The 27,744-nt window shown below is 36.2% G+C and overlaps 1 protein-coding gene across 2 annotated transcripts in view; it reads left to right on the top strand.

Moving 5' to 3' along the window:
• Window positions 1-27,744, top strand: part of TMEM260 (transmembrane protein 260) — a 73,022-nt gene that overhangs the window by 27,491 nt on the left and 17,787 nt on the right. For both annotated transcript variants that reach the window (XM_072838693.1, XM_072838692.1), the window contains exons 6-12: window positions 8,609-8,788; window positions 10,330-10,370; window positions 14,414-14,497; window positions 15,804-15,918; window positions 17,183-17,352; window positions 19,701-19,872; window positions 23,091-23,239. In XM_072838693.1, the coding sequence (XP_072694794.1) occupies window positions 8,609-8,788; window positions 10,330-10,370; window positions 14,414-14,497; window positions 15,804-15,918; window positions 17,183-17,352; window positions 19,701-19,872; window positions 23,091-23,239 (911 nt within the window). The remainder of the gene's footprint in view (window positions 1-8,608; window positions 8,789-10,329; window positions 10,371-14,413; window positions 14,498-15,803; window positions 15,919-17,182; window positions 17,353-19,700; window positions 19,873-23,090; window positions 23,240-27,744) is intronic.

Consider the following 27,744-nt stretch of genomic DNA (forward strand, 5'->3'; position numbering starts at 1 on the left):
TTACACTTCTTCCTAATTGCATGCTCTTTATATTTTTTCCTGCTTAATTGCTCTGGCTAGGACTTCCAATACTATGTTGAATAAGAGTGGTGAGAGTGGGCATCCTTGTCTTATTCCTGATCTTAGAGAAAAAGCTTTTGCTTCTCACTGTTGAGTATGATGTTAGCTGTGGGCTTATCATATGGCCTTTCAGTGGCCATATACCTACTTTGTTGGGAATTTTTATCACAAAAGAATTTTGTAAATGCTCTTTATCTATTGAGAGGATCATATGATTTTTATCTTTTATTTTGGTAGTGTGGTGTATCATACTGATTGATTTGCAGATGTTGAACCATCCTTGCCTCCCTAAAAAAAGTCCCCCTTGATCATGTAGTATGATCCTTTTTTTTTTTTTAATCCTTTTAATGTATTGTCAAATTCAGTTTAATATTTTTTGAGGATTTTTGCATTTATGTTCATCAGGGATATTTGATATGACTCACAATTTTTTATCTTTTTTTTATATTTTGGGGGTCCTCTGGTTTTGATATCAGGGTAATGCTAGCTTCATAAAATGTCTGGAAGTATTCTCTACTCTTTAGTGCTTTGGAAGAGAATAAAGAGTAAAGATATTAAATCTTCTTTGAATGGTTGGTAGAATTCACCAGTGAAGCTGTCTGGTCTAGGACTTTTGTTGGGAGTTTTTAAATTACTGACTCCATCTCCTTAGTAGTAATCAATCTTTTCAGATTTTCTGTTTCTTCATGATTCAGTCTTAGAAGATTGTATGTTTTTAGGAATTTATACATTTCTTCTAGGTTGTTCAATTCCTTGGTGTATAATTGTTCATAGATGTCTTTTATGATCCTTTGGATTTCTTTGGTATCAATTGTAACTTCTCTTTAATTTCTCATTTTATTTATTTGAGGCCTCTCTTTTTTCCTTAGTCTAGCTAAAGGCTTGTCAGTTTTGTTAATCTTTTCAAAGAACCAGCTCTTCGTTTCATTGGTCTTTTCTTTTGTCTTTTTAGTCTCCACTTCTTTTCACTCTGATCTTTATAATTGCCTTTTTTTTTTTTTTTCTAATCTGGGGCTTTGTTCATGTTTTTCTCATTCCATTAGGTGTAAAGTTAGATTGTTAATTTGAGATTTTTCTTCTTAACTACTTTATTTCTCTTTATTTCTATGAACTTGCCTCTTAGAACTGCTTTTGTTGTATCTCATAGATTTTAGTGTGCTATATTTCTTTTGTTTTCTTTTTTTGGTGCATTTCATTTCCATTTCATTTGTCTCAAGGTATTTTTTAATTTCTTTTTTTGATGTCTTCATTGACTCATTGGTTGTTCAGTAGTATGTTCATTTTCATATATTCATGATTTTTCCAGTTTTCTTCCTGTAATTGATTTCTAGTTTGATATTGTGTTCAGAAAAGATGCTTGATATGATTTCAGTCTTAAATTACTAAGACATGTTTTGTGGTATAACATATAATATCTCCTGGAGAATATTCCACGTGCATTTGAGAAGAAAGTATATTCTGCTGCTTTGGGATGGAATGTTCTGTATATATTCATTATTACATCTAATGTGTTGTTTAAGCTCAATGTTTCCTTATTATTTTCTTTCTGGATTGTCGATCCAGTGATATAAATGAGGTATTAAAGTCCTCCTACTATTATTTTAGTGCTGTCATTTCTCCATTTAGGTCTGTTAGTATTAGCTTTATGTATTTAGGTATTTCTCCATGGGGTACATAAATATTGACAAATGTTATATCTTTTGCTGGATTGACCTTTTAATTATTATGTAATGCCCATCTTTATCTGTTATTACAGTCTTTGTTTTAAATTTATTTTGTCTGATGTCAGCAGTATAATTATCCCTGCTTTCTTCTGGTTTCCATTTGCTTGAAATATCTTTTTCCATCCCTTCATTTTCAATCCATGTGTGTTCATATATCTGAAGTGAACCTCTTGCAGGCAGCAGATAGATGGGTCTTATTTTTTTATCCATTCAGCCACTCTCTGTCTTTTGATCAGAGAATTCAGTCCATTTAGATTTAAAGAAATTGTTGGTATGTACTTATTGCTATTTTATTAATTGTTTTTCATCTCTTTTATAATTTCTCTCTGTTCCTTTCTTCTTTTCTTGGTTTCTTACCATGTGGTTTCATGACTTTCTGTAGTGTTACACTTAGATTCCTTTCTCAGTATCTTTTGTCTGTCTACCATGGATTTTGCTTTGTGGTTACCACGAGGCTCATATATAACAGCCTGTATGTATGTATGTACATATATATACACATATATATATGTATATATATGTGTACATATGTATATTTATATGTGTGTATATATATATATATATTAAACAAGCTGTTTTAAGTTGATAACAAGTTAAGTTTGAATGCATTCTAAAACTATACTTTGCGGTGCCTGGGTGGCTCAGTGTTTGAGCATCTGCCTTTGGCTCAGGTTGTGATCCTGGGGTCCTGGGATCGAGTCCCACATCAGGCTCTCTGCAGGGAGCCTGCTTCTCCCTCTGTCTATGTCTCTGCCTCTCTTTGTGTGTCTCTCATGAATAAATAAAATCTTTAAAAAAAATAAAGATATACTTTTATTCCCCCTGCCCTGTGATTTATTGATGTCATATTTTACATCTTTTTATTTTGTATATCCCTTAACTAATTACTGTATTTGTAGTAATTTTTCTACTTTTATCTTGTAACCTCATACTAGCTTTATAAGTGATTAAACCACTACTATATATTTACTTTACCAGTGATATTTTTAAAATATTTTTTCTTATTACTAATTAATACCCTTTCCTTTTAGCTTAAATTCCTTTAACATTTCTTAATAAGGCTAGTTGAGTGTCAGTGAACTCCTTTAGCTTTTATCTGGAAAGCTCTTTATCTCTCTGAGTGATAACTTTGCCAGGTGGAGTATTCTTGTTTAGGAGTTTTTTTCCTTTTAGCACTTTGACTATATCATGCCCTTCTCATCTGACCTCCAAAGCTTCTGCTGAGAAGTCTGCTGATGTCCTTAGGATGTTTTTATAGGCAATGAGTTGTTTTTTCTCTTGGTGCTTTCAAGTTCTCTCTTTATTCTTACCTTTTGACATTTTAATTGTGTGTCTTGGTGTGGGTCTCTTTGGGTTCATCTTCTTTGGAATTCTGGGCTTCTTGGATCGAGTTGTCTGTTTCCTTTCCCATGTAAAGCAAGTTTTTGGCAATTATTTCTTCAAATAAGCTTCTGCCCCTTTCTCTCTTCTCTTTCTGGGACCTCTATAATACACATGTTATTCTGCTTGAAATTATCCTATAAATCTCTTAAGCTATCTTCAGTTTTTAAATTCTTTTTCTTTTTGCTGCTTGGTTTGGGTGAGTGCCATTGCTCTGTGATTTAGCTCATTGATTCTCTCTGTTTCACCTACTCTGCTGTTGAACTCCTGTACTGTATTTTTTCAGTACAGTTATTGTATTCTTCAGCTCTGTGACTTCTGTTTGGTACTGTCTTATGTTTTCTGTCTTTGCTGGACTTTTTGCTGTATTTATCCATTCTTCTCCTAAGTGTGGTGAGCATCTTTTGGACCATTACTTTTAACTATTTGTCAGGCAAATTACTTTACTCTGTCTCATTAAGATTTTTTCCCCAGGGCTTTTTCTTGTTTTTCACTTGAAATATATTCCCCTATCTCTTCATTTTACTTGATTCTCTGTGGTTGTTTCTGTGTATTGGCAAAATAGCTGTCTCCCGGTCTTGCAGGAGTTGCCTTGTGTAGGAGATGAACATCATTGTTTAACTTGCTCTTGGTTGTCTCTCAAACCTTTATAACTGTCTAAGCAGCCTAAGTTTTTCTTGGCAGGTTCCAGTTGTTGTGTCAAGACCTGGGAGTATTCCAGAGGGAGGGATCTTAGTCAGCACCTAGTTTCAGGCTGATTGGACACTAGCTCCTCACTCAGCATCTTTAAGGTATGCACATTTATACAGTCCTGTGAGACTACAGTCACAGACCCTCCTGGCCTCCAGAACAACTGATCTGGAGGTCTTCCCTTAGGGACTGTTGCAAATTCAGGGTTCCAGACGAGTATATGAGCCGCTTTCTGGGAGGTGCCAGCAAGCTGTAGTGAGGCAAGGTGAGAATTCAAAGATGTTATCCTTCAGCCTATGTTCCCTGAAAGTCTTTAGATGTATGGTAAATGTGAAACCCACCCCTCAGGCTGAAGTTTTTTCAGAAGAAGACCAGTGGTTGTTTTAGTCTGTTGTCAATGCATTCCCTTGGGGCTGGCAGCCTGCTAAGCACTGTCCTTCCACTTATTTCAGACCCATAGGACACCAAAATGCAATCCCCCTTGGCCACCAGATCCAGGCACCTATGGGGCATGCCCTGTGTGGGCTCTACACACCAGCTGACTTAGGTTGCACCATCGGTGGAGTGGTATGTGAGGGCTGGGCATTTGCCCAGCTGGCTTTGACAGAGCCTTGATGGAGTGGCATGCAGGAGTGGGTGCATTCACTGGCATTAGCAGGATAGAGGAAGGATGCCAGAAATGGCGCCCTCCCGTGTCTTTGTCCCCAGACAGAATTATACCAGACTTCTGTCCTTGCAGCAGACATTTGAACATTAGCAAATGAATCTCCTTTACTTTTGGTCTAGCACTTTCCAGACTGCTGCTTCTGTACCAGTTTCTGGGGCAAGTGAGTCCTTAAGAGCAGAGCCTTTGTCCCTTACAGCCCTATAATTTTCCTGAATATTTGACCCATTGGCTTTCAAACCAGATATTTGGGGGGGGGGGGGTCATCTCCCTGGTGCAGGACCCAAAGGTTGGGGTGCCTTATGTGGGGCACAACCCCCTTGCTCCTCAGGGAAAAGTCCTATATTTCTGAGATCTCTTCTGGCTGTGGGTTGCATCCCTGGGGTGGGGTTTTCGGTGAGACCATGTCTCTGCCTCTCCTACCCATTTTCATATAGCCTTCTTATTCTTTGACATGGAGGTGCTTGTTCAGATAGTTTTTAGGTCTTTGTAGCTTTGTTGTGTCTGTGGGAGGAGGTGAGTTCAGAATCTTCCTACCCTGCCATCTTGAACTGCCTCCCGATTACTATAGTTTCATGATGTAGTTTGAATTTAGGAAGCGGATGCCTCTAGCTTCATTCCTCTTTGGCAAGATTGTTTTGCTATTTGGGGTCTTTTTTTGTTCCATACAAATTTTAGGATTTGTTTTTCTGTTTCTGTTAAAAACTGCCATTGGAATCTTGATAGGGGTTTCATTGAATCTATAGATGGTTTTGTGTAATAGGGACTTAAAAAATATTAATTCTTCCAAACTGAACAAGGGGTATCTTTCTATGCATTTGTGTCTTCTTCAGTTTCATCAATGTATTGTAGTTTTCAGTGTACAGATTTTTCACCTCCTTGGTTAAGTTTATTGCTAGGCATTTTTAAATTATTGCTAGGTATTTTATTGTTTTTGATGCTATTATAAATGAGATAATTTTCTTTCTCTTTCAGATACTTTATTGTTAGTGTATAAAAACACACAACTAATTTTGTACATTAATTTTGTATCCTGCAACTCTACAGAATTCATTTATGAGTCTAACAGTTTTTTGGTAGAGTCTTTAGGATTTTCTCCATGTTAAGATCATGTCATCAGCAAATAGAGACAGTTTTACTTCTTTTTTTTTCTGATTTGGATGCCTTTTTTCTTTTTTTTCTTGCCTGAATACCCTGACTCTAGCACTATGTTGAGCAGGAATTGGTTAGAGTGCGCACCCTTGTCTTATTCCTGATCTTAGAGGAAAAACTTTCAGTCTTTTACCATTGAGTATGATGTTAGGTATGGACTTGTCACATGTGGACTTTATCATGTAAAAGTATGCCCCAGATCAATTAAATCAGAATTATTTTAGGGTGGAATTAACTACCAGCTCAGCTCTACAAATGGGCAAAACAGCTGGCTTGGATCTCTGCTTTGGGCACTGCTGCAAGTAGGAATACATTCTGTCAGATCTGAGTACTGGCTACTGAAAGCCCTGCTGCCCCTTTCCTGTCTGTGTGATCCTCAGGGGTTGAGCCCAACAGACCCCTTCCTCCCTCCATGGTCGTCATGAGGTGAAGACCCAAATGAGCCTCCTGGAAAGTGTCCTGCAGTGCTGGGGGAGCTGGATGTCCACCTTGGACTCTCTTTTCCCCCTGGAAAAACTGTAGCCCTAGGGGTGCTCTGTTAGTGCAATGCTGTGCTAACGTGAGGGAGGGGTGATGCAGTCAGAAGACTCCTTTTTATTTCTGATGTGGTTCTTCTTAGTCTGTATGGTCCAGGGTGTGCTTTAGCCTCACCCCTGGATTCTGGGATTCTTCTCAATGATGTTTTGTCTGTAGATAGTAGCTAGCTGGTCTTCCTGTGGGGAAGACTGGAATCACGAATGATCTATGTTGCCATCTTGATGGCCCTATTCCTAGATGGGCATCTGATGTCAGAGAAGGTGCATTCAGATAACAGAGAGGTACATTGACACAAACTTAAAAAGTAAATATTTTGGGTTAGTTAATTGAAAGAGGAACCATATGCTTTGTATAAAACATGCAAGACTCAAAGTTGACAAGGTAGGAACGTAGTCCAAGGGCCTGTTTATTCTGTCCTTAGGTCAGCTACTGATGAACGATGACATTTTGGGAAGTATGACTCTTCAAAGGACATTGCATTTTCACTAGTTCAATAGCAGAGGCTAGAAAATAAGGTGTACCAATGAAGTGATAGGGTAGTGGGATCTTACTGGTCAGATGATTTAAGGCAGAGTAAGAAGTCCTGAGTCAGTTGGTTGCAATCCTGGCTACTCACATTATCTGAGATGCTTTGCTTTTAAAAAGTCTGTCAATGTATGTACAGATGTATACATACATTTTTGTATATGTATGCATATTTATGCTGATCTCACCCCAAAATAATTCTGATTTAATTGGTCTGGGGTAAGGCCCAAACATTGATATTTTCAAATAGCTCTGCAGGTGATTCTAATGTATGTACAGCCAGGACTCAGTGCCACTCTCCTGCAGTGTCTGAAAAAGCTCTCATGTAATTGTCTCCTTGTTTATTTCCTACACAAAAGAAAAATTCTCTATTCCATCATGCCACTCTAAATGGAACTTTATAACATGCAGAAACTGTCAAAATATAAACATTTGCTTTATTTAAAATGACTTTTAAGAATAACAAAGGCATGTTGCTCAATTAGTTATTTCTTATACTCTTTTTATGCTATTATTTTTATGCATCTCATTACTATAGAAATATCAAATGAAATCAGTACTATAATAAGAATACTTCATTTTCAATTAAGAGTGTTTACTTGAAAATGCTAATATAAGTCAACTGCTTATTCTTCTGGGGATTGTGAACCTTGGTTCTTGTATTCATGGTCACATATGAATTTTCCTTTTTTGTAAAAGAAAAGTTGACATATTCCAATTATGGTATTTATAAGAGACCCTTTCCTAATTACTAAAGCAACCACTATTTAAATCTTCTAGTATACAAGAATTCTTTTAGATGTAATTTTTATAAGACTTTGTCAATATTGTCCTTTATTTTAGAAATGTGTAGATGAGGGGGCACCGGGTGGCTCAGTCAGTTAAGCGTCGAACTCTTGATTTTGGCTCAAGTCATGATGTCAGGGTTTGGGATCAAGCCCTGCATTAGGCGCCGTGCTCAGCAGGGAGTCTGCTTGAGATTCCCTCTGTCCCTCTCCCTGTGCCCCTCCTCACCCAAATAAGTAAATAAATATTTTTTAAAAAAGAAATGTGCAGATAAGAAATATAGTCTCATATGAGGCAACATCGTTAGGTACAACAAATTTCCATCAGTACTCCATCTTATATGTAAGTTGAGGAAAAGGAACATTTGGATGAGCTGGAAGGTTATTCAAAAGCTAACTTCAGGGATGCCTGGGTGGCTCAGTGGTTTAGTGCCTGCCTTCAGGCCCAGGGCATGATCCTGGAGTTCCAGGATCAAGTCCCATATCAGGCTCCCTGCATGGAGCCTGCTTCTCCCTTTGCCTGTGTCTCTGCATCTTTCTCTCTCTCTTTCTCATGAATAAATAAATAAAATCTTAAAAAAAAAAAAAAAGGCTAACTTCATTTGTGCCAAATATTTCCATGAAATACCCAAAACCCTTGTCAAAAGAATCATATTGTCAGTGTGTAATCGTAATAGAGAATATAGTTGAAGTCTGCTCCTGGTGATAGTGATGAAGGGAATCGTATTGGAACAATGTTTTGGGTATATTCAAAGTCAGCCAAATAGTCATTTCCAGTGGGTTATCTCAGCTGTGTAATGCTGCATGTCATGACATGGTTTTAAATATAAATACGATACTTTGGAGTCTTCCCTGTATTATTTGCTTCATTCAGATTTCACCTGCCATGCAAAGGAGTTCAGGCAGATGCAATTTTCTAGTAATCCACAGTACTCAGAAGGTTTAACATAGTATTCTGTGGTGACTTAATATAAATTGAGAGATCAGCTCTGTGTAAACATTTTGATGTGTTCCTCGATGTGTTCTTGAAGTTCCAGGATGAATTGATGAAAAATAAACATTGTTCTACAACACAATATGCTTTGATGCAGGAACTCTCCCTGGGCTCTTTGTTGAAGTTAAGTCTGTACTTCTGTGTTGGTTTGCTGCCCTACGTCTACCTTCCTGTCTCATCCTACCTCAATCAAGCCCGTTGGACCTGGGGAGACCAGACAACATTGCTAGGATTTTTGACACATTTTCTCAGGGAAGAATATGGAACATTCAGTCTGGTAAATTTATATTTAAAGCCCTTTTAGGGAAGTAAGTGGTGTAACTTTAGTGTTCTGCCTGGGTCTTGACTGAAAAAAAAAAAAAAAACAACAATGTTTATCAATGACAGTACAACAGCATTTTCATTTCAGTTTTTTATATAACAAACTTGCTCCTTGGAATGTGGCCTTTAACATACATTAGGAAAAACTTGGAATCACTTAACCTCATGACATAATGTTGTATCTCTGAGTATGTTTTTCAAGATAACAAACATTAAAAAGACTCTGCTGCCAGCCCTTGAAACATTTCATTCTTCTTAGCATTGGCTATGACTTTGGTCCCTTGGTCTATGATGTAAAATATTTGGAAAAGATTAAAGAAAAAAAAAAACCCTCAAAATTTTTAATTTACCTTGACCAAAACATTTTCTTCTTTCGTATTTGACAGATAGTGTACACAGCAGTATTTGATGTAATACTGATGTGTAAATACTTTATAAGATATAATTTCACTAAAAGTGTTGGTTTTTTTTTTTTTTAAGTTCAAAAGGCCTTGCTTTCCCTGAACATAAAAGGGAAAAACACTGAATGTGGTTACAGTAAAGATTTACCTGAAAAGTAAAAGGACAAACACGTCTTTTTATTTTAATAGAGACAGTTGTATCAGATTTTTCTTTCACGGTTTGTGCTTTTTCTGTCTTAAGCAAGAAAGCAAATTTCTTAAGACTACATATTATATGACACCATTGAGACAAAACTGTAAACCATGAAAAAACTAAACAACCTATTGCTCAAGGATTCATACAAAAGGAGTAGAACCATATATTTTTAGAAAGTAAGGGAATAATTAACACAAAGTTCAAGGTAATAGTTATCACTAGGGGGTGAGAAAAGTGAGTCCTATGAATGCTTTGTGAGATACTTCATGGTATTCGTGTAGTTCTGTTTCTTAAATGAATGGTGGCTCTATAGATTTTTAAAAACTCTTTATTCCTTAAATATACATTGTAAGTGTTGTTTGTATGTAGGGATATTTCATAATAAAATAGCTTAATGAAAGGATAATTATTAATTACTTCTTGACATAGAGAGTTTGATACTTGAATTTTATACTCTGGCTTACTTATATTGGTTATTCTATTACAATATTGCTTGAGGGCCATTCCAGATTTGAAATTTGTATAATTCACACATAATTGTGAAATTATAGGCTAACATGTGATAATGAGCTCTAATCAAAGTGCCTTAAAGAGACTCTGTAACAAAAGTGTAAAGTCTTTTAATTCATTAATGTGTTAATCATTCTTGCTGGAAATAGTTTAACTGATTTTTAGCCAATCGTCATTTCTACAGTTCTTCCTAAAGGATGTCTGTGTTTACTACCCACTGACTTCTCTTCAAAAACTCAGTAAGGCTCTGAGGTAAAGACTGAATGAAGAGAGATGTTGCATTGTCTATTTAAAACATGTGTATTTTAAATCAAGAGAGTTAAAATACAATAGCCTAACAAAGCTGCAGTTTAAGGCTTACACAAATAAACTTTTCTCTTTTATGTTTAGGCCAAATCTGAAATAGGATCCAGTATGTCTAAAATTTTGCTGTGAGTATGAAATATTTGAAGCTGTTTTTTTTTTTTTTTAAGATTATTTATTTACTTACTAATGAGAGAGAGAGAGGCAGAGGGAGAAGCAGGCTCCACACAGGGAGCCCGATGCGGGACCCAATCCCAGGTCTCCAGGATCACGCCCTGGACTGAAGGTAGCACTAAACCGCTGAGCCACCCAGGCTGCCCATGTTTCTTGTTTTTTGTTTTTGTTTTTGTTTTTTTTAAGATTTTACTTATTTTGAAGTGGGGAGAGGGAGAGGGAGCAGCAGACTCCCTGCTGAACAGGAGCCCGATGGGGTGCTCAATCCCAGGACCCTGGATCATGACCTGAGGCAAAGGCAGACACTTAACCAGCTAAGCCACCCAGGCACTCCTGAAGCTGGTTTTTGTGAATACTGTATTAGTTCTATAAGTGATTTTTGGGATTTCGGGACTTGTCCCTTTGTGAAGCAGTAGCTATCTGAGAAGTAGCTTTTGCCAGTATGGTTATCAGTTGTTTGGTGTACTGTCAAACATTCTAGCATTTCCTTCAGTAAGATAAAGCTTAAAGTGACTAATAAATACAATAATTATTAGTAGACTATATAGAATCTATAAAACTAAAATGGTTCCACTTTCATTTGGATATGAAATTACCCAATGCAGTGTTGCTTTATATATCATTTATTCTTTGTTCTGGTTTCATCTTTTTCAGAGACGTTTTCTAACATTGTACTTAGCATTTGATTATTTTCTTTTTAGGATTGAGCTATGTTCCTAAATATTTAAAGCTTCATTTAATGTCTCTTAAGACTTTGTCTTTCAGCTGTTCTTAAGCTCTGTTTTTGACTTAAATATTTCTAATATCCAACCTTTTTTACAGCTGGTTAAATACATTTCATCTGTATTACCTACTAAGGTTTCTTTGAAAAATGGGTTAAGGGCAGCCCAGGTGGCTCAGCCGTTTAGTGCCGCCTTCTTCCAGGGTGTGATCCTGGAGACCCTGGATTGAATCCCACATCAGGCTCCCTGCATGGAGCCTGCTTCTCCCTCTGCCTGTGTCTCTGCCTCTCTCTCTCTCTCAGTGTCTCCCATGAATAAATAAAAAAATCTAGAAAAAAAGAAAAAGAAAAATGGGTTAATATTTGCTCTAAAACCGACATAGATTAAGACAACTTGAAAAATACCCATACCAATCCTGTACTATCTTTATAATATTTTTCTATAAAATTATGGAATAGTCTTCTATAACCTAAAGTGATCTCTCCTAACTAATTATTACTTTGGGATTTCCAGGACTTTTGGGATTCTCCCTATTTTTAAGATATGGGTAGAATATTTCAACTCTATGTCTGAGGCAGTTCATAAGTTCTCCCAATTTCTCTTTTGTTTATTTGCTAGCTTGTTTGTTTCTTTCCATCCTTCCTTCTTTTCTTTTTAAATGTCCCATTCCAGGACACCTGGGTAGCTCACTTGGTTAAGCTCATTCTCTCTCTCTCAAATAAATAAATAAAATCTTTTTAAAAAATTTATAAAGAAATGTCCCGGCAGCCCCAGTGGCTCAGCGGTTTAGCGCCACCTTCAGCCCAGGGCGTGATCCTGGAGACCCCAGGATGGAGTCCCACATCGGGCTCCCTGCATGGAGCCTGCTTCTCCCTCTGCCTGTGTCTCTGCCTCTCTCTCTCTCTCTCTGTCTCTCTGTGTGTGTCTCTCATGAATAAATAAATAAAATATTTTTTAAAAAAAAAGAAATGTCCCTTTCCCCTGCTCCCAAAATGCAATACATAATCATTATAGGAAGTTTAGAAAATATAGGTAAGCAAAAATAAGAATTAAAATTAAAAATAAGAAAATTAAAAGCTAACATATAGAAAGAACCAATATTGTTAACCCATTAACATTTTTGTCTGTATCCATTCAATATTCTTTATATTTTTGTCTCTAAAAAATGGGATCATAGTGTACATACTGTTTTATTAGCCTGCTGGGTTTCATTTTATACTGTATCTTGAAAACATTTTCGTGCCACCAGTTATTCTCATGTAGCCTTTTGTTGGTTCTCACAACTGATTTTAAGTATTTTTTTAATGTCTGCCTGAAATTTTTGTGGCTTCTTTTTCTTTTTGGTTGGGGAAAAGGCAGCAAGAAGTTCAGTAATAAAGGAAGCTTTACCGATGTCTGTGGGCTTTTACTTTATTCTCCTTTGCTCCATGCCAGATGACTCACTGCCTGCTCTTCCTACATACCTTACAGGGCTATTATCACATTTGAGATTGCTAGTATATTTTACCTTAAGAAATCCCACAAGAACTCCAGAGAACTCTCAAGAGTAATGCTGCACTATACATCTAACTTTTTAGTTGCATCATCTATTGGGGAACATAAAAGCCTCCTTTATATTGAAATAATAGCCGTTAGGTGATATGCCTAGAAAAAAGAAGACAAAGGTGATGACCACTCACACCCACATTACTTGTTCAAACCAAATCATAATGTAGAATGAAGGCATAATCCTAGCACTCTCTGATTGAGTGAGAGAATTTCTAGTCTTTAATTGTTTCAGGTGGACAGGAGTGTTGAGAAAAGCAACTCATAATTAACTTACTAGAAAATCCTTCAAAATGATGGGACCTAATCATCTATCCTTTTCCAGTCAAGCAAATTAAATTCTTTCCCCATGCATATCTCTAAATTGCAATCCTGTACAAGGAAATTATTGAATCTAACCCTAGGCAGTGACCATGTTTTAGAGCTTACATTTAAGCAACAGATCTCCAAGAATTAATTTTGAGACTGACTTCATTCCTTTTGAAGAATGGTTTGAAATGGGCCTCATGCTGGAATCAATTTTTCAAGTGTATTTGAAAATGAGTAAGAATATCTTCTCATAGTAGATGAGTCTCCATTAGTAAAATACACATTGTGTGGTTTCCATAATTATGGCATCACATTTTCTCCAGTAAAATTGCCAGTAGGGAAAAGAAAGTTCTTTGAAATGGTGTATAGAGTCATTTCTTTTATAAAATTGGAGACTGCTAGAGCTATTTCAGAACTCAAATAACACTTGGGAAATGCTTATTAGTTAATAGAAGAATTTAGTTTAATTATAGGGAGAAAATACATTTCTCAGATTGCTTAAACATTTTTGAACCAAATAATATAGAAAACAAGGAAGTCTTTTTTTTTTTTTTTTTTTTTTTTTTTAGAAAGAGAGAGGTGGGGCGGGGGTGGGGGAGCTGGAGAGATGACAGAGGAAGAGAGAATCTTAAGCCAGCTTCATGCCCAGTGTGGAGTCCGAGGTGAGGCTTGATCTCAGAACCCTGAAATCATGACCTGAACCAAAATCAAGAGTTTGGATACTAAACTGAGCCACCCAGGCACACCTAGAAAACAAGGAAGCCTTTTAAGTTAGAAGAAGAGTTGGAGATCACCTTTCTTGTCTTTTTTTTTTTATGATTAGCTCTCCAGAAAATTATTTGCATTAATTTTGTTTTCTGTCTTTCTTTTTTGTTTTTGAGAGTGAGATGTGGGATGGAGGGGCAGAGGGAAAGAGAGAATCCCAAGTAGACTTAATGCCACAACCCTGAGATCATGACCTGAGCTGAAATCAAGAGTTGGGTGCTTAAGCGGCTAAGCTACGCAGGCACCCCACATTTTGTTTTTCAATCGCTAAATCAAAGGAGGCCATGCCTACACTGCTGACAGAGTTCAAAAGCCGATTTGAGACAACTTCCTACAAAACCAACTGGGGGATCCAAATTGGTATATATTATCAATACAGCATACCAGTATTATAAATACAGAATTATGTGCTCTAATCCTATCCCAAATAATGTAAATTGGTAATCAAATATTACAATTGGAAAACATCTTAGAACCATTTAACTCTTATACTTTTTCTCTTACATTTAAAAAAAAGACAAAATAACTTTAAAATCTGCCTCTAGCCCTTAAAACTATTCACTGCACAGTCAGATGTATTATACAAAGAATGTTTTATTTGGAACTATCTTAAGTTTGTTTTCTACCCATGATAAGTTAGATTCTGTCTTTTACAGTTCTCAAGTAACAAGTATGAGGACCCAGCTCTCATTCAACATTCAAGCCCTTGCGATTTGGGCAAATATATGTTTAGCAAGAAAGTGAGTAATATAATTTATTTTTCTGTTATTTTTCCCATATTCATTAATTCGAGTCATATTTTAATATGTGATTAAAGAACATTGCCAGTATTATTTTATATTCCAAATAAATGACCCTAACCACTTCTGTTATAGCAAATGTGTTTTGCTTTCTTGCTAGTTTTTCTTTTCTGATTATAAATTAATGATTTTGGAAGAGTTATATATTACAATCTAAGTAAGCAAGTCATTTAATGTCTTAAACTTTTGATTGGATCTCTTATTCTGCCTGTAGCTACTTATTGTTGCATTGCAAAAGAAGTAAACAATTATTTGAATTCTTCCGAAGAAGAAAATAACCTCTGATGATAAAAGAAAATCTAAAAAATACGGCACTCTTAACCTCCATTAATTTTTTGTTCATTTTCTTTCTAGCCTGTTTTATGTAAATTTATATATGTACACACATTTATAGTTCTGTTTCCTTGACACTTAACATTATATTGTGAGCCTTTGCCTATATAAAAAGACTTGAAGTTATTTAAATGTCTGTATAAAATTCCATTCTCTGACTTAGGAGAATTAACCTAAATGTTTTTCTATTTGAGAATCTTCAGATTGCTTCTACTTCTTCTACTATTTTAAGTAATATTAAAACATTTTTATGGACTTATCTTTATCCACATTTCTGGTTTTGCTTAAAGATTTATGCCTCCATGTTAAATAACTGAGTCAATGAGTATGATTACTTTTAAGGCTCTTGATATATATTATCAAATCAATTTTTCTTGAAGATTATACTAATATACCATTTTAAAATATTATTTTGAGACATGAAATTAATCTTTAACAAGATCGATGATTTGTATTTCTTTGAATTTTAACTTCCTGTCTTTGCTACACAGTTCCAAGTGAAGTTGTCTGCGGTGTAGTGTGGTGTATAGGTGATTCTTATGTTTTGGTTATTTATTCCAGCTCAATTTTTTTTAACCTGGGACCTTTATTTGTCTGTAATTAAAAATGGAAAGTTTTGAGACAGCCCCAGTGGCTCAGCGGTTAGCGCCGCCTTCAGCCCCGGGCCTGATCCTGGAGACCCAGGATCAAGCCCCAGATCGGGCTCCTCACATGGAGCCTGCTTCTCCCTCTGTCTGTGTCTCTGCCTCTCTCTCTCTCTCTGTGTCTCTCATGAATAAATAAGTAAAATCTTTAAAAAAAAAAAATGGAAAGTTTTATAGGTCTAACTTCTTTCCTGTAGTTTAAAACTAAGCAGTATTATTATTAATATTCATGCACATAAATAATTTTGGACATTTTGATTTTTTTACAGGGACAGACAGACTCCATCTTTAGTATGGCTTTTTACTGGAATGTTTTGCATTTATTCACTGTTCTTTGCTTGGAGGGCGAATTTAGATATTTCAAAGCCACTTTTCATGGGTGTGGTAAGTTTTACTTAGATATATCCTTTGATCAGAAAGTTGGTGAAGAGTGTACAGAGTTGTCCTTGTGAATCTTGTAGAAGAGCAACTTATCTCAGAAATAGTTAAAATTGTGTATACATTATAATAGATAAAAAGTTAAATTCTTGAACCAGTAAAGACTGAGGCTTCTTTTTGGGGGGAAAAAATGCAACATTTAGTTAACACAATAGTCAGGTAGAAAAATAAACATAAGGTAGTTTTAAGTTAGTTATTTTATGTGTGTGATTCCAGGTATAAGTACTATTGCAGACCTCCTGGAATTTTTTTAAAAATAGCAAAGAAATAAAGGTTGTAGCTGGGGATTCATAACCCACATATTCCTATAGTTTTTACCTCAGTGGTCTCAGGCCTGTTTTCCTCTGGCTGCCATTTCTGAAATTAGAATATTTCTTCCTTTGTAGTAGAAACTATAAATGAAGACAGCTCCTTTTCACTGGCTAAAAACAACTCTTTTCTGTGTGGGTGTTTAAGAGGCCTAGTAAATAATACCCTACTTGATCTTCTGAGTTCTGAATTAGTTGAGAAACAGGATAAACCAGGACAACTACAGCAGGTGAATCACCTTTATACTGAGAACGCTGAGATTGGGGAATGTAGTTTATATCTGTGGGCAGGTGGGTCTTCCTCATACTGCCTCCCAGAATGGATGGACTTACCCCCCTCGCCACAGGCAGGGCTGCACAGGGCAGGCCCCCCCGACCCCCACCCCCGCCCCCTGTCGCCACAGGAATGTGGTCTGCCCCTGGACACATGCCTCCTACCAGCAGGTCACTTTCCAGAAAGAGGAAAGAGGAGGGCCACACAGGCCCACTCCCAGCTCTCAGACTCCCCTTCAGCTCAGGGCCTAGAGTCTTACAGGAAAGAGTGAGGGGTGTTCTACTGGGAGGGGCCTCCCCACATGGGAGGAGACCTCAGGAGTAAAGCAAAAGCATTTCTCCACCTCCTCCCTCATTGAAATGGCAGAAGTTCAAGGTGCACGTTCCAGAACTGAAAAGAATGTGTGGATCCACAAAGGGAGATTCATGTGTCAAACTGGAAAGGAGACATATTTGAAAACCGAAAAATAAAGTGATGTGGAGTTGGATTGGGGAAGCCAGTGAACAAGACCCAAGTGACAGCAGGCATAAGCAGTGGGTGTACACAGTGTATTTTTTAAATGAACAAGTACCTGACTGATTACATAAACCGGTCAGCAGGATGTCCTGTTTGCATGTCTCTGTCGCAGGTGGAAAGATTCTGGATGCAGAGCAATGCGGTGGTGGCTGTCCTTGCTGGCCTCGGCTTGGCTGCGCTTGTTTCTGAGAGTAAGCGAGTGCTGAACACCAGTGGGCTTCAGTGGTTGGAATGGCTTTCAGCAACTCTTTTTATAATTTACCAAATATATTCCAATTTCAGGTAACACATGCTTATTTTTATGAAAAGTTGCACTCAAACAAGAGATACTTAGATATTTAGATTCTTGGGAATTTATTTGACCTTTAACCTCCACTGGTTTTCAGAGTAAGAAAGCTTAGTCAGAATACAGTGCTTCTTAAACTTTTGAACAGGATCTCAGCATGCATGATGTGTGGTTAAAGAGCATTGCCAACAAGGGCTTGGGTGGGACATATAAACTATTTGTGTATTTTCCTATAAGGAATCCCAGAGATATTTTGTAGGATCTGGAGGTTATATAGAAGTCCATGATCTAAATATCACTTAGATGGAAGTAAAGACATTTGGGTCTTTTTGTATGTCCTAAAATATTTCCCTTTCATACTTCGAGGATTTCAACCTTTTTTTTTAGATTGTATTTATTTCTTTATTCATGAGAGACACAGAGAGAGGCAGAGACATAGGCAGAGGGAGAAGCAGATTCCCTGCAGGGAGCCTGATGTGGGAGTCGATTCCAAGACCCCGGGATCACACCCTGATCCAAAGGCAGACACTCACCCACTGAGCCACCCAGGCAGGCATCCCAGATTTCATCTTTTGAGTAACTAACACCTGGCCCTTATCTAGTTCACTCCATAGTAGTAAATATTAACTATTTTGAAATAATCAAAGTTCTAAAAGTTTCTTAACCCTTATGCATCATTAGTAGCACTATATGTATTTTTCAAAATATTTTTAATAACCATGCCAATAAAAATCTCAGTCTGGCATAAAGCTTTAGATGATAGCTTTAGATGATAGTTCACTGATTTCCAGCAATATTGAATAAACATTACAGCAGTGGAAGAGTCCACTGGAATTTCATTATAATGAGATTTGATTGATATTTTAAAAGGTCCAATTTCCCCCTTTTAAAAAAGATTTATTTGAGAGAGAGAGAGAAAGAGAGAGCATGAGTGGGCGGAAGGGCCGAGGGAAAGGAAGAGAAAGAATCCCAGGCACACTCTGTGCTCAGTGGCAAGGCCAATGCAGGGTTTGATCTCACGACCCAGAGATCATGACTTGAGCCTAAACCAAGTCTCATACACTTAACCTGCTGAGCCACCCAGGCGTTTGAATGTCCCTTTCAACTTAAGTTTAAAAATTGATGTTCTTTATAATAGCAGGGTAGAGCCAGTGCTAAGAAGCCTGCGTCATCAGGAGGTCCGGTAGAAAGGGGATGCAAGTCCTAGATACAACTCCATAGCTAGCTCAACAAGGGCTTTCAAAGCCCCACCGTGTTTCCCAAGTTTCTTTTATCCCAATCTTCTCCTGACTTGGATCTTTAGGGTATTCCAGTTTTAACACCAGGGATGCTTGTACAGGCTGGGCTGTTTTATTTTGTTTTGTTTTATTTGTCCCAGAGCAATAGCAACTTTGCTAGGTGGCAAAATGTGAGGCATCACCCTGCAAAGTAGAGAATCACAGTAGGAAACAATTGCATCAATTACAAAGGCAAGGGTTAATATTTTATTCCTAGTTGTGTTCATTTGCTTTGTGATGCTAGCCCAATGATTAAATTTTAGGCTGTGTTTCTCAGAACCATTACATGTAACAGACCTGATAATAACAGGAGGACATTGCTTGTTCCATTTTTTGGTGCTTTTACTCTCTCATAGTTTTTTTCTTTTTTCATGGGAAGCTCTCAGAATTCATGCCAGTTTTCTTTGAAGTTAGAAAGTCCACTCTATGATTGAAAGGAGTTGTACTGCTGTTGTTGGCAATAGGCAAAAAATGCCTGGAGAGAAGTAAACAACTTTCCCTTCCTTCTTGTTGGTCTCATTCCCTATGATTTCTCCGCCTAGAAGGAAGAGAAGACCACAGGGAGCCTACGGTTTAGGGAAGTGGCAGAAGGGATCAAGCTTGCATGCAAGAGAGTCAGACCAATGTATCATACAAAGTTAAGCTAAAAATTGGCAGATTTCCTTTTGCATTTCTGAAAATTTCTTTATTTGAAATGGAATTGACATGAAATTACCTTGAATTTCGCGTGAAATCAGAAGCCTTACTTCTTTTAGTGAAATTGGATATCCTTTCAGGAAGAAAAATAACTTACTCTTGAGCACTAACCAATTCCCTTTTTATATAAATGGTCATAAATTCCAAAAGTAAAACAGTACACGGATTTTTATTCAGCGGCACAATTAGTTCCTCCTCTTTTTCTTGCAGATGATAGCATTCTTTTTTCAAATATCCACATCCTCTTAGAAGACATAAATTAGAATACTTTGAAACACTGCATACAAAGAATGGAGCAGAAAATAAACACATTCTCTTTAAAACTGTAGGACTATGTTGCTATTTTAATATTTCCTTATCTTTTTATTTAGCATTTGTGACCAAAGGACCAACTATGTGATTGATAAATTTGCAAAGAACCTTCTAGCTTCTATGCCTCGTGATGCAATTATCTTACTCAGAGGAGATTTGCCAGGGAATTCTCTCCGTTACATGCATTATTGCGAGGGACTGAGGCCAGATATTTCACTAGTGGATCAAGAAGTAAGTATATAAAAAATATACTTAAAACAGGGATCCCTGGGTGGCGCAGCAGTTTAGCGCCCGCCTTTGGCCCAGGGCGCGATCCTGGAGACCCGGGATCGAATCCCACATTGGGCTCCCGGTGCATAGAACCTGCTTCTCCCTCTGCCTGTGTCTCTGCCTCTCTCTCTCTCTCTCTCTCTCTCTGTGTGTGAGTATCATAAATAAATAAAAATTAAAAAAAAAACTTAAAACATAGTAATCACTTTAAAACAAATATTTTTTTAACAGTAGATAGATACAGTTTTCACACTCTTAGAATATATATCATGTTTTTTTGTTTATTTTAACTAATGGTATAAGTAGGTCATATGAATTGCTTCCTTCTCATCTAAACTGAATGTTTTAAGAATTGATGTTTTTCATGTTAGAATCAAATAATAATCTAGGTCTGTAGTTCATATGACAAACCATGAAAGTACTGTATTGCAAATTTATTTTTAAATAGTTCTTTGAAATTCAACCAACCCAGCCATTCAAATTAACACTGCCCACTGGTCTGGGGATTAAAATACATTAGATTGAATATAAAATAAGTCATGCTGCAGGTAAGTAAACATTTCACTCAAAATCGAAATTATTAACCACGATTCTGCTGTAGAATTTGTGTGTAAACTTTGTTGGTCTTACAACAAAATTATGTTTGGAGGGGACTTGTGAAAATTTCCAGGTCTATTTAAAATAGTCCACTGGAACTGAAGAAATGTATTTTAACTATAAGATTTATTATTTAGGGATCCCTGGGTGGCGCAGCAGTTTAGCACCTGCCTTTGGCCCAGGGCACAATCCTGGAGACCCGGGATCGAATCCCACGTCGGGCTCCCGGTGCATGGAGCCTGCTTCTCCCTCTGCCTATGTCTCTGCCTCTCTCTCTCTCTCTGTATGACTATCATGAATAAATAAAAATTTTAAAAAAAGATTTATTATTTAAATGGTAAATACCTTAAAAAGAACAAATCTATCTCTAGTGTTTTTAGAGCAGTCATCAGGGAAAGAGAAATTCCTAATCTTGATACTAATCTTAATACTATGATTAGTTTGATTGAGCAAATTTTTAGGCATAATACTTAATAAATTTTGTTGAATGAATGAATAATTAGAATCTTTGGAGAAAACTAAAACAGATTTGCAAATATAGGGAAATTTGCAAATTACACATATTATTATAAGCAGTTTGCATTTATATCATCTACACAAATTGATTAATTTGATCTTCAGTCTAGTTTCTGACAAAAGCTAGGCTGTTAGTTGTTAATGTGGTATCCCATCATGATTTTAAATACTGTTTAGGATGGCAGCAACTGTAGTGAGAAGCATGGATTTCAAAGTTAATTAGACCTAAATTCAAGTCCTCATTCTGTCACTTCCAGGATGTGTGATATGGGGCTAATGATTTTTCCTCTCTGAGCTTCTGTTTCCTGATCTATAAAATGGAAATGATCATCATATAAGTTAGGATACTTTTGAATGCAGGAAACAAAATACCTAAGAGTAGCTTAAACTATGGCGTTTTTAATCTCACATAAGAAGTAGTCTGAAGATAGGAGGTTTTAGGATGGATAATATAAGCAGTTCAGTGATGTCAGTGTTCTAGGGCCACTTTTCCACATCCATCTTGAACTGATGATTGCCTGGTTCCAAACAGCACAATGAAGAAAATGCCTCTCCCCTTCTCTCCTCTCCTCTGCCCTCTCCACTCCTTTCCCCCTCCCTTCCTCTTCTCTTCTCTCTCTCTCTTTCTCTCTCTCTCTCCCCACCCTTCTCTCTCTCTCTCTCTATTGAGAGTAACATGAACCCCAGAAACCCCTGTCAGACCTCCTTTTGGGTCCCCCTAACCAGTATTGGGTCATATGCCCATTCTTAAACTACTTAAACGTGGAGAAAAACTAGACCCAAGCATGTAGCTGCCCTGGACCACCTGATCAAAGTCAGGATTGTGTTAGTGAGGAAGAAGAGGATATTAGCTGCTGAGTGGGCAATCAGCAATATCTAATGTAATTATTTTCATACAATAAGGTTACTGTGAGAATTATATGAGAAATATTGAGGTCATCGCATATAGAAGGTATTGAATTAACGTTAATATCCCTAAGAATTGAAACTGTTGTGTCATAAAATTTAATTCAGTAAGTATGTTTTGAGTATTTATAATGTACCCTAGATTAAAATTAATTTGTCATTTCCTAGTTAAATTACTTTTAGGAAGCAAGTAGGACATAATAAGCATAATTGCTCAAAAGGTGATGTCTAAACGATAACAAAACTTTGAAAGTGTAAATAGGAGAATCTTTTCCTTAAAAGAAAAAGTAAATCTGTGCATATAAAAGTATAGTTAAGTATAAATAAAGTATAGAATTAAGAACAAGTGATTTTTCCCAATATTAATGATTTGTTTTAATCAAAAGGACATGTGGGGATATGTAGTTAATTTGGACATACTAGTAAACTCAGATAAATTAGCCAAAGGGTTTTTCTCTTTGAGGTTTAAATTCTCATACATTGAGCTTCTCAAGGGCAGGGATTTTATCTTCTTTCTTGGAGTTGAGCTATACTTGTTTCTTGAGTAAATGGATGAACAAAAGAATAATGACACGTCTCTGTATCTTGTGCAGGTCTCCTAGTTTGGCCACCATAGACATTTCAACTGCAGCAAACATAATTTGAGAACAGCCAGGCACTGTGCTAGATGCAGAGGCACAAAGCTGAAAACATACAGTCCCTTCCCTCTAGAAGCTCACAGGCTAGTGAGGAGTAGGGTCTGAGCTGGGACAGAGGTAGGTACCAAGTGCTATAGGAGTATATCATTCTACTGTGGAACCTTGGGAGGGCGTCAGAGAGGAAGTGATACTTAAGCTCGGTCTGAAAGTTGGGTACACATTCTCTAGCTGTGAGAATGGGGGAGGGTCATTCTGGGTAGTCCGTCTACATGGAGGTGAGATAAAACAAGGTGCTTATGTTACCAATAATAGTTACAGCTTAAGAAATGAAATCCAAGGTTTAAGTCATTTGAGGAATAGTCAGTGCCATATGCGTCACTTGTGCACATTTGTATTTTTCAGTGATGCTAATATTTCATGAGTATATCCACATTTTAGAACTTTTTTGTTGTACTTGATAAACTTGTTTCTTTTTGAAGAAGTATATCAAAAATATGACATCATGTGTTATTTTTCTGATAGATGATGACTTATGAGTGGTATTTACCCAAGATGGCAAAGCATTTACCTGGTGTCAACTTTCCTGGAAACCGATGGAATCCTGTGGAAGGAATATTACCTAGTGGAATGGTCACGTTTAATCTTTATCATTTTCTTGAAATAAATAAACAGTAAGCATTCTTTTCATATAATAGCTTTTCTAAAATCTTAAGCTTTTCTAAAATTGTTTATGTAGCAGCTGTGCCTTATCCAAAAGACCCAATTTTCTACACCTCTTTCATTGTCACTAGTGAGATTATCTTTGTAATTAAATTGAATATCTGTGCATAAATGAGGCCAGGCAGAAATAAATGTTATTGTTCTGGGTAAAGGAAAAATAAAGACAGATTAACAAGAATAGCAAATAAGATCTTAGTACAATTCAGAGAAATTAGAGATGTGCCTGTCTACTTGAAATCATTGCAGGTAGATCGCAAACAATTATAGCTTCCCCTGATCAACACCGTGGCCTCCTTTTAAGTGTAAAGCAAACGTTTTCCAGGAATAATCACTATATAAAAATAGCTTAAGGATTTTTTTTATAAAGGATAAGGCATTTTTGTAAATATGGAAAACACCTACAGTTATGCTGGCTGAGATAACATATGAGAATTGTGAATTCTATACTTAAGAACATAAAATTATTCATAGTTAAGGTCAAGAATGAATAACTCCCTCAGTGGTAGAGTGTTGAACATTTTTCCTATCCATGAAATGCTTGGGATTGTCCAGAATATGAAGAAGAAAACTTATTTCATAACTTCTATTCTCTTACAGAGGGGACTTGAGAAATTCTTTCTGAATTCCAAAGTTAAATTATCCCTTACTAAGAATATGATAACATGGGACTTTTGGTGTTCAGAGCCTGAGTTTACTGTGGCTCATGAAGTAATAAGTAATGAGCATTAGTGTGCTGTGAGAGTAACATTTAATCATTCTATTTTGGAATAAAATGTCAAGATCCATTAACATCCATAAGTAGGCATTTTTTTGGTGAATTTTATTTAATTCAACCCCACATTTATTGAATCTACTATGTTCCATCTCATGTTAGGCCTTGGCAGTAAAGTGAGACTCAGTTCCAAATTCAAATAGACCACACAATCTAGTTGCATATATACATAGATATGTGTATAAGTGACTATAATGTAATGAGGTAAGCTCTATGCTAGCCAAGCTTTGTCAAGTGTAATACCCAGTTCAATATGTGTTTCCTGAATGGATGATTTTAACTGGGAGCATGGATGAAGAAGCAACTAATTCTGCCTGGGAGCAATCATTCCACATTTAACATATATCAAACGGCCAAGATACCCCAACAACTGTCTGCTGTAGACGCTTGACATGGCCCCTCCTGTTGCAGTCTTTCAGGGAGGGTTTCAGGTGGTGCCTAACATATGAAGCAGATAAATTACATTGTCATCTGGTAAACATGGTAATGTTGGCATGGACAAAATGTTAAAGACTTAAAGACTAGGTAGGAATTTGCCAAGTGGGTGGGAGAAAGCAGATTCAAGGGAAGTGTTTGTGTGAAGTGCTTTTATGAAGTGTTGGAAAAGGCCCGCTAAGTTCTAGCAAAGTGTGGCGCACAGGGCTTAGAGGGTTTGGTGAAGAAGGGATGAGTGTGCAGGGAGGGTGGGGCCCAGATTGTCAAGGATGTTATCCCACAGACATGGATGAGGCATGTCCTCATTATGGAAATGCTGTATGCTCCTTGGAAATTCTAAAAACTACAGACAAGTAAGTGTAAAGAAGAGCAGTATCATCTGTCTTTTAAGACAGATGTCATAGTCTTAACCTGTTGGTAAACTTTTTGGAATTCCATTCAGTTTTAACATCAGTCATTTACTTATGCAAACACATATACATTCTCACACTCATACTATATTAGGTGGGATCATGTTTAGTTTCCTGTTCAGTTTCTTTTTGCCTAATATGTCATGAGGATTTCCACCTGTACTCAGAAAAATACCTTTATTACCATCATTTCTTAACTATTTAATATTCTCATATGGATGCATGATGACTTAACAAATACTCATTTTTGGACATTTTTGTTGTTTCTAGACTTTGGCTATTATAATACAGCATGGTGATGAACTTTTTTGGCCATCAATTTTTGTTAATATTTTGGATTACCCAAGGCCTCAAGATTAATATTGCTTATTGGTATCAGTTTTTAAAATAAAATTTTTAGTTTAAAAAGTACCATTGTTCATTATAGAGTAAGAAATTATTTTTTTAAACTAGAAAAATATGGTTCTATCATTCAAATACAAATAGATAAAAAATACATTTTTTACAAATTTGAAAGCATATTACAGAAAAAGCCTGTTTTCTCACTAAATGTCATAAAACCATTTTTAATGTTTTTACAAACTGTAAATATTTTTAGTAGGTACATGTACTATATTTTAATAATAGAGGAATGGAAATATTAGTAGATATTTAATATACCTTAATTTTTAACTATCATAAAGTTATAGAGTACATCAGATGATTTTTTGTGTATAGTTTTTCTTTGGAGGAAATGGAAGTTTGAATTCTTAGGATAGATTCTCAGAAGTGAAATTACTAAGTCAAAGGACATGAACAATTGAAAGGCTTTTGACAGAGATTTTTTTCCCAAAGCATTGAACCATCAGCATCCTATGAAAACTCTCTAAATGGATACTTTTTAAAAGGAAGGAAACTAATATTAACACAACTATTTTAACATGCAGTAAAATTTGTCTTTTTTGACATATAGTTCTATGAATTTTAACACATACATACATTTGCATAACCCCCACAACAATTAGGATACAGAACAGACCCATGACCCCAAACTCCCTTGTAGTCATACTATTCCCAAGGCCCTAACTCACCTCCACCCCAAAACCCACTGTTCTGTTCTCCATTGCTATAGTTTTACCTTTTCCAGAATGCCGTGTAATGGACACATAAAATATGTAACCTTTTGACACTGGCATATTGCATTTAGCATAATGGTTTTGACAACCATCCAAGTTGTGCATACTGATAGTCTCTTCCTTGTCATTGCTAAGTAGTATTCCATTGTATAGATATACCACAGTTTATTTATCCATTCACCTATTGAAGGGCATTTGGGTTGTTTTCAGTTTGGAGATAGAGCTGCTATAAACATTCATGTACAGGTTTGTGTGTGAATATGGATGGGATTATTGGATTGTTTGTTTTCTTAACAATTGGGTTTTAAGAGTTATTTATGTATTCTAGGTACAAATCCTTTGTCAAATCTGTGATTCATAAAGTTTGTAGCTTGACTTTTTATTCTCTTTGAAATGTCTTTTGCAGATAAAAGTTTTTTATTTTGATAAAATCCAATTATCATTTCTTTCTTTATGGATCATACTTCCTTTTTTTTTTTTTTTTTTTTTCCTTTTTTTCCGGATCATTCTTTTTGGTGTCATATCCAAGAGCTCTTTGCCTAATGCTAGGTCATAAAGATTTTCTCATGTTTTCTTCTTAGAGTTTAATAGTTTTATGTTTTACATTTCAGATCAATGATCTACTTTGAGTTACTTTTCATAAAGGACAGGGTACTAAGACAAGGTTCTTAGGAGTTTTTTGTTGTTTCTTTCTGGCATATATATGTCAGATTGTCCTCATATTTGCTGAAAATGTCCTTGAATGATATTTGCATCTTTCTCTGGATTTATAAAAAAAATTATTCTCAATTTTGTATTGGTTTTAATTTGATTAGTGTTTTCATAGCATATCTTTTTTTATTCTTTTGTTTTTAACCACCTGTATCATATTCAAAGTGGTTTTCTTATAGACAGCATATATTTAAGTTTTGCTTTATTATCCATTCTGACAAAGTCTACCGTTTCATTGGTGTATTTAGACCATTCACATTTAACGTAAATATTGGCATATTTAGATGTATGTCTACTATTTTATTATTTGCTCTGTTTTTTCCCTCTGTTTTTTTGTTTTGTTTTGTTTTGTTTTTTAATTTTTTTTTATTTATTTATGATAGGCACAGTGTGAGAGAGAGAGAGGCAGAGACACAGGCAGAGGGAGAAGCAGGCTCCATGCACCGGGAGCCCGATGTGGGATTCGATCCCGGGTCTCCAGGATCACGCCCTGGGCCAAAGGCAGGCGCCAAACCGCTGCGCCACCCAGGGATCCCCCTCCCTCTGCTTTTTAATCCACTGCTTCCCCTTTCCTGCCTTATTTTGGAAAATTTGATTTTTTTTTTAGTACTCCATTTTAAATTATTTGAGATTTTTACTATATGCTTTGGCAAATTTTTTTTAGCGGTTGACCTTGAGAATCATGGTACACATACTTCTTCATAGTCTACTCAAGATTAATATTTTATTACTTCAAATGGAATATAGAAAATTCACTGCCATGTAAGTCCCTTTAACCTTGATTGTGTTGTCATATAATATCAGACACGTGATAATTTTTATTTTCAATTGTCATACATATATTTTTCAGTTTAAGAGAAAAAATAGCCTATGATATTTATCCAGATATTTACCAGATCTGGCGTCTTTCTTTTGATCCTGATAGTCCAGTTGCCCTTTCGTATTATTTCTCTTCCATCTGAAGATATTCCTATAGTGTTTCTTTTAGGGCAAGACTGTTAGCAGTCTTAGTA

The sequence above is a fragment of the Canis lupus genome, chromosome 9, assembly GCF_048164855.1.
Source record: "Canis lupus baileyi chromosome 9, mCanLup2.hap1, whole genome shotgun sequence".
In the NCBI taxonomy this organism is placed as follows: domain Eukaryota; kingdom Metazoa; phylum Chordata; class Mammalia; order Carnivora; family Canidae; genus Canis; species Canis lupus.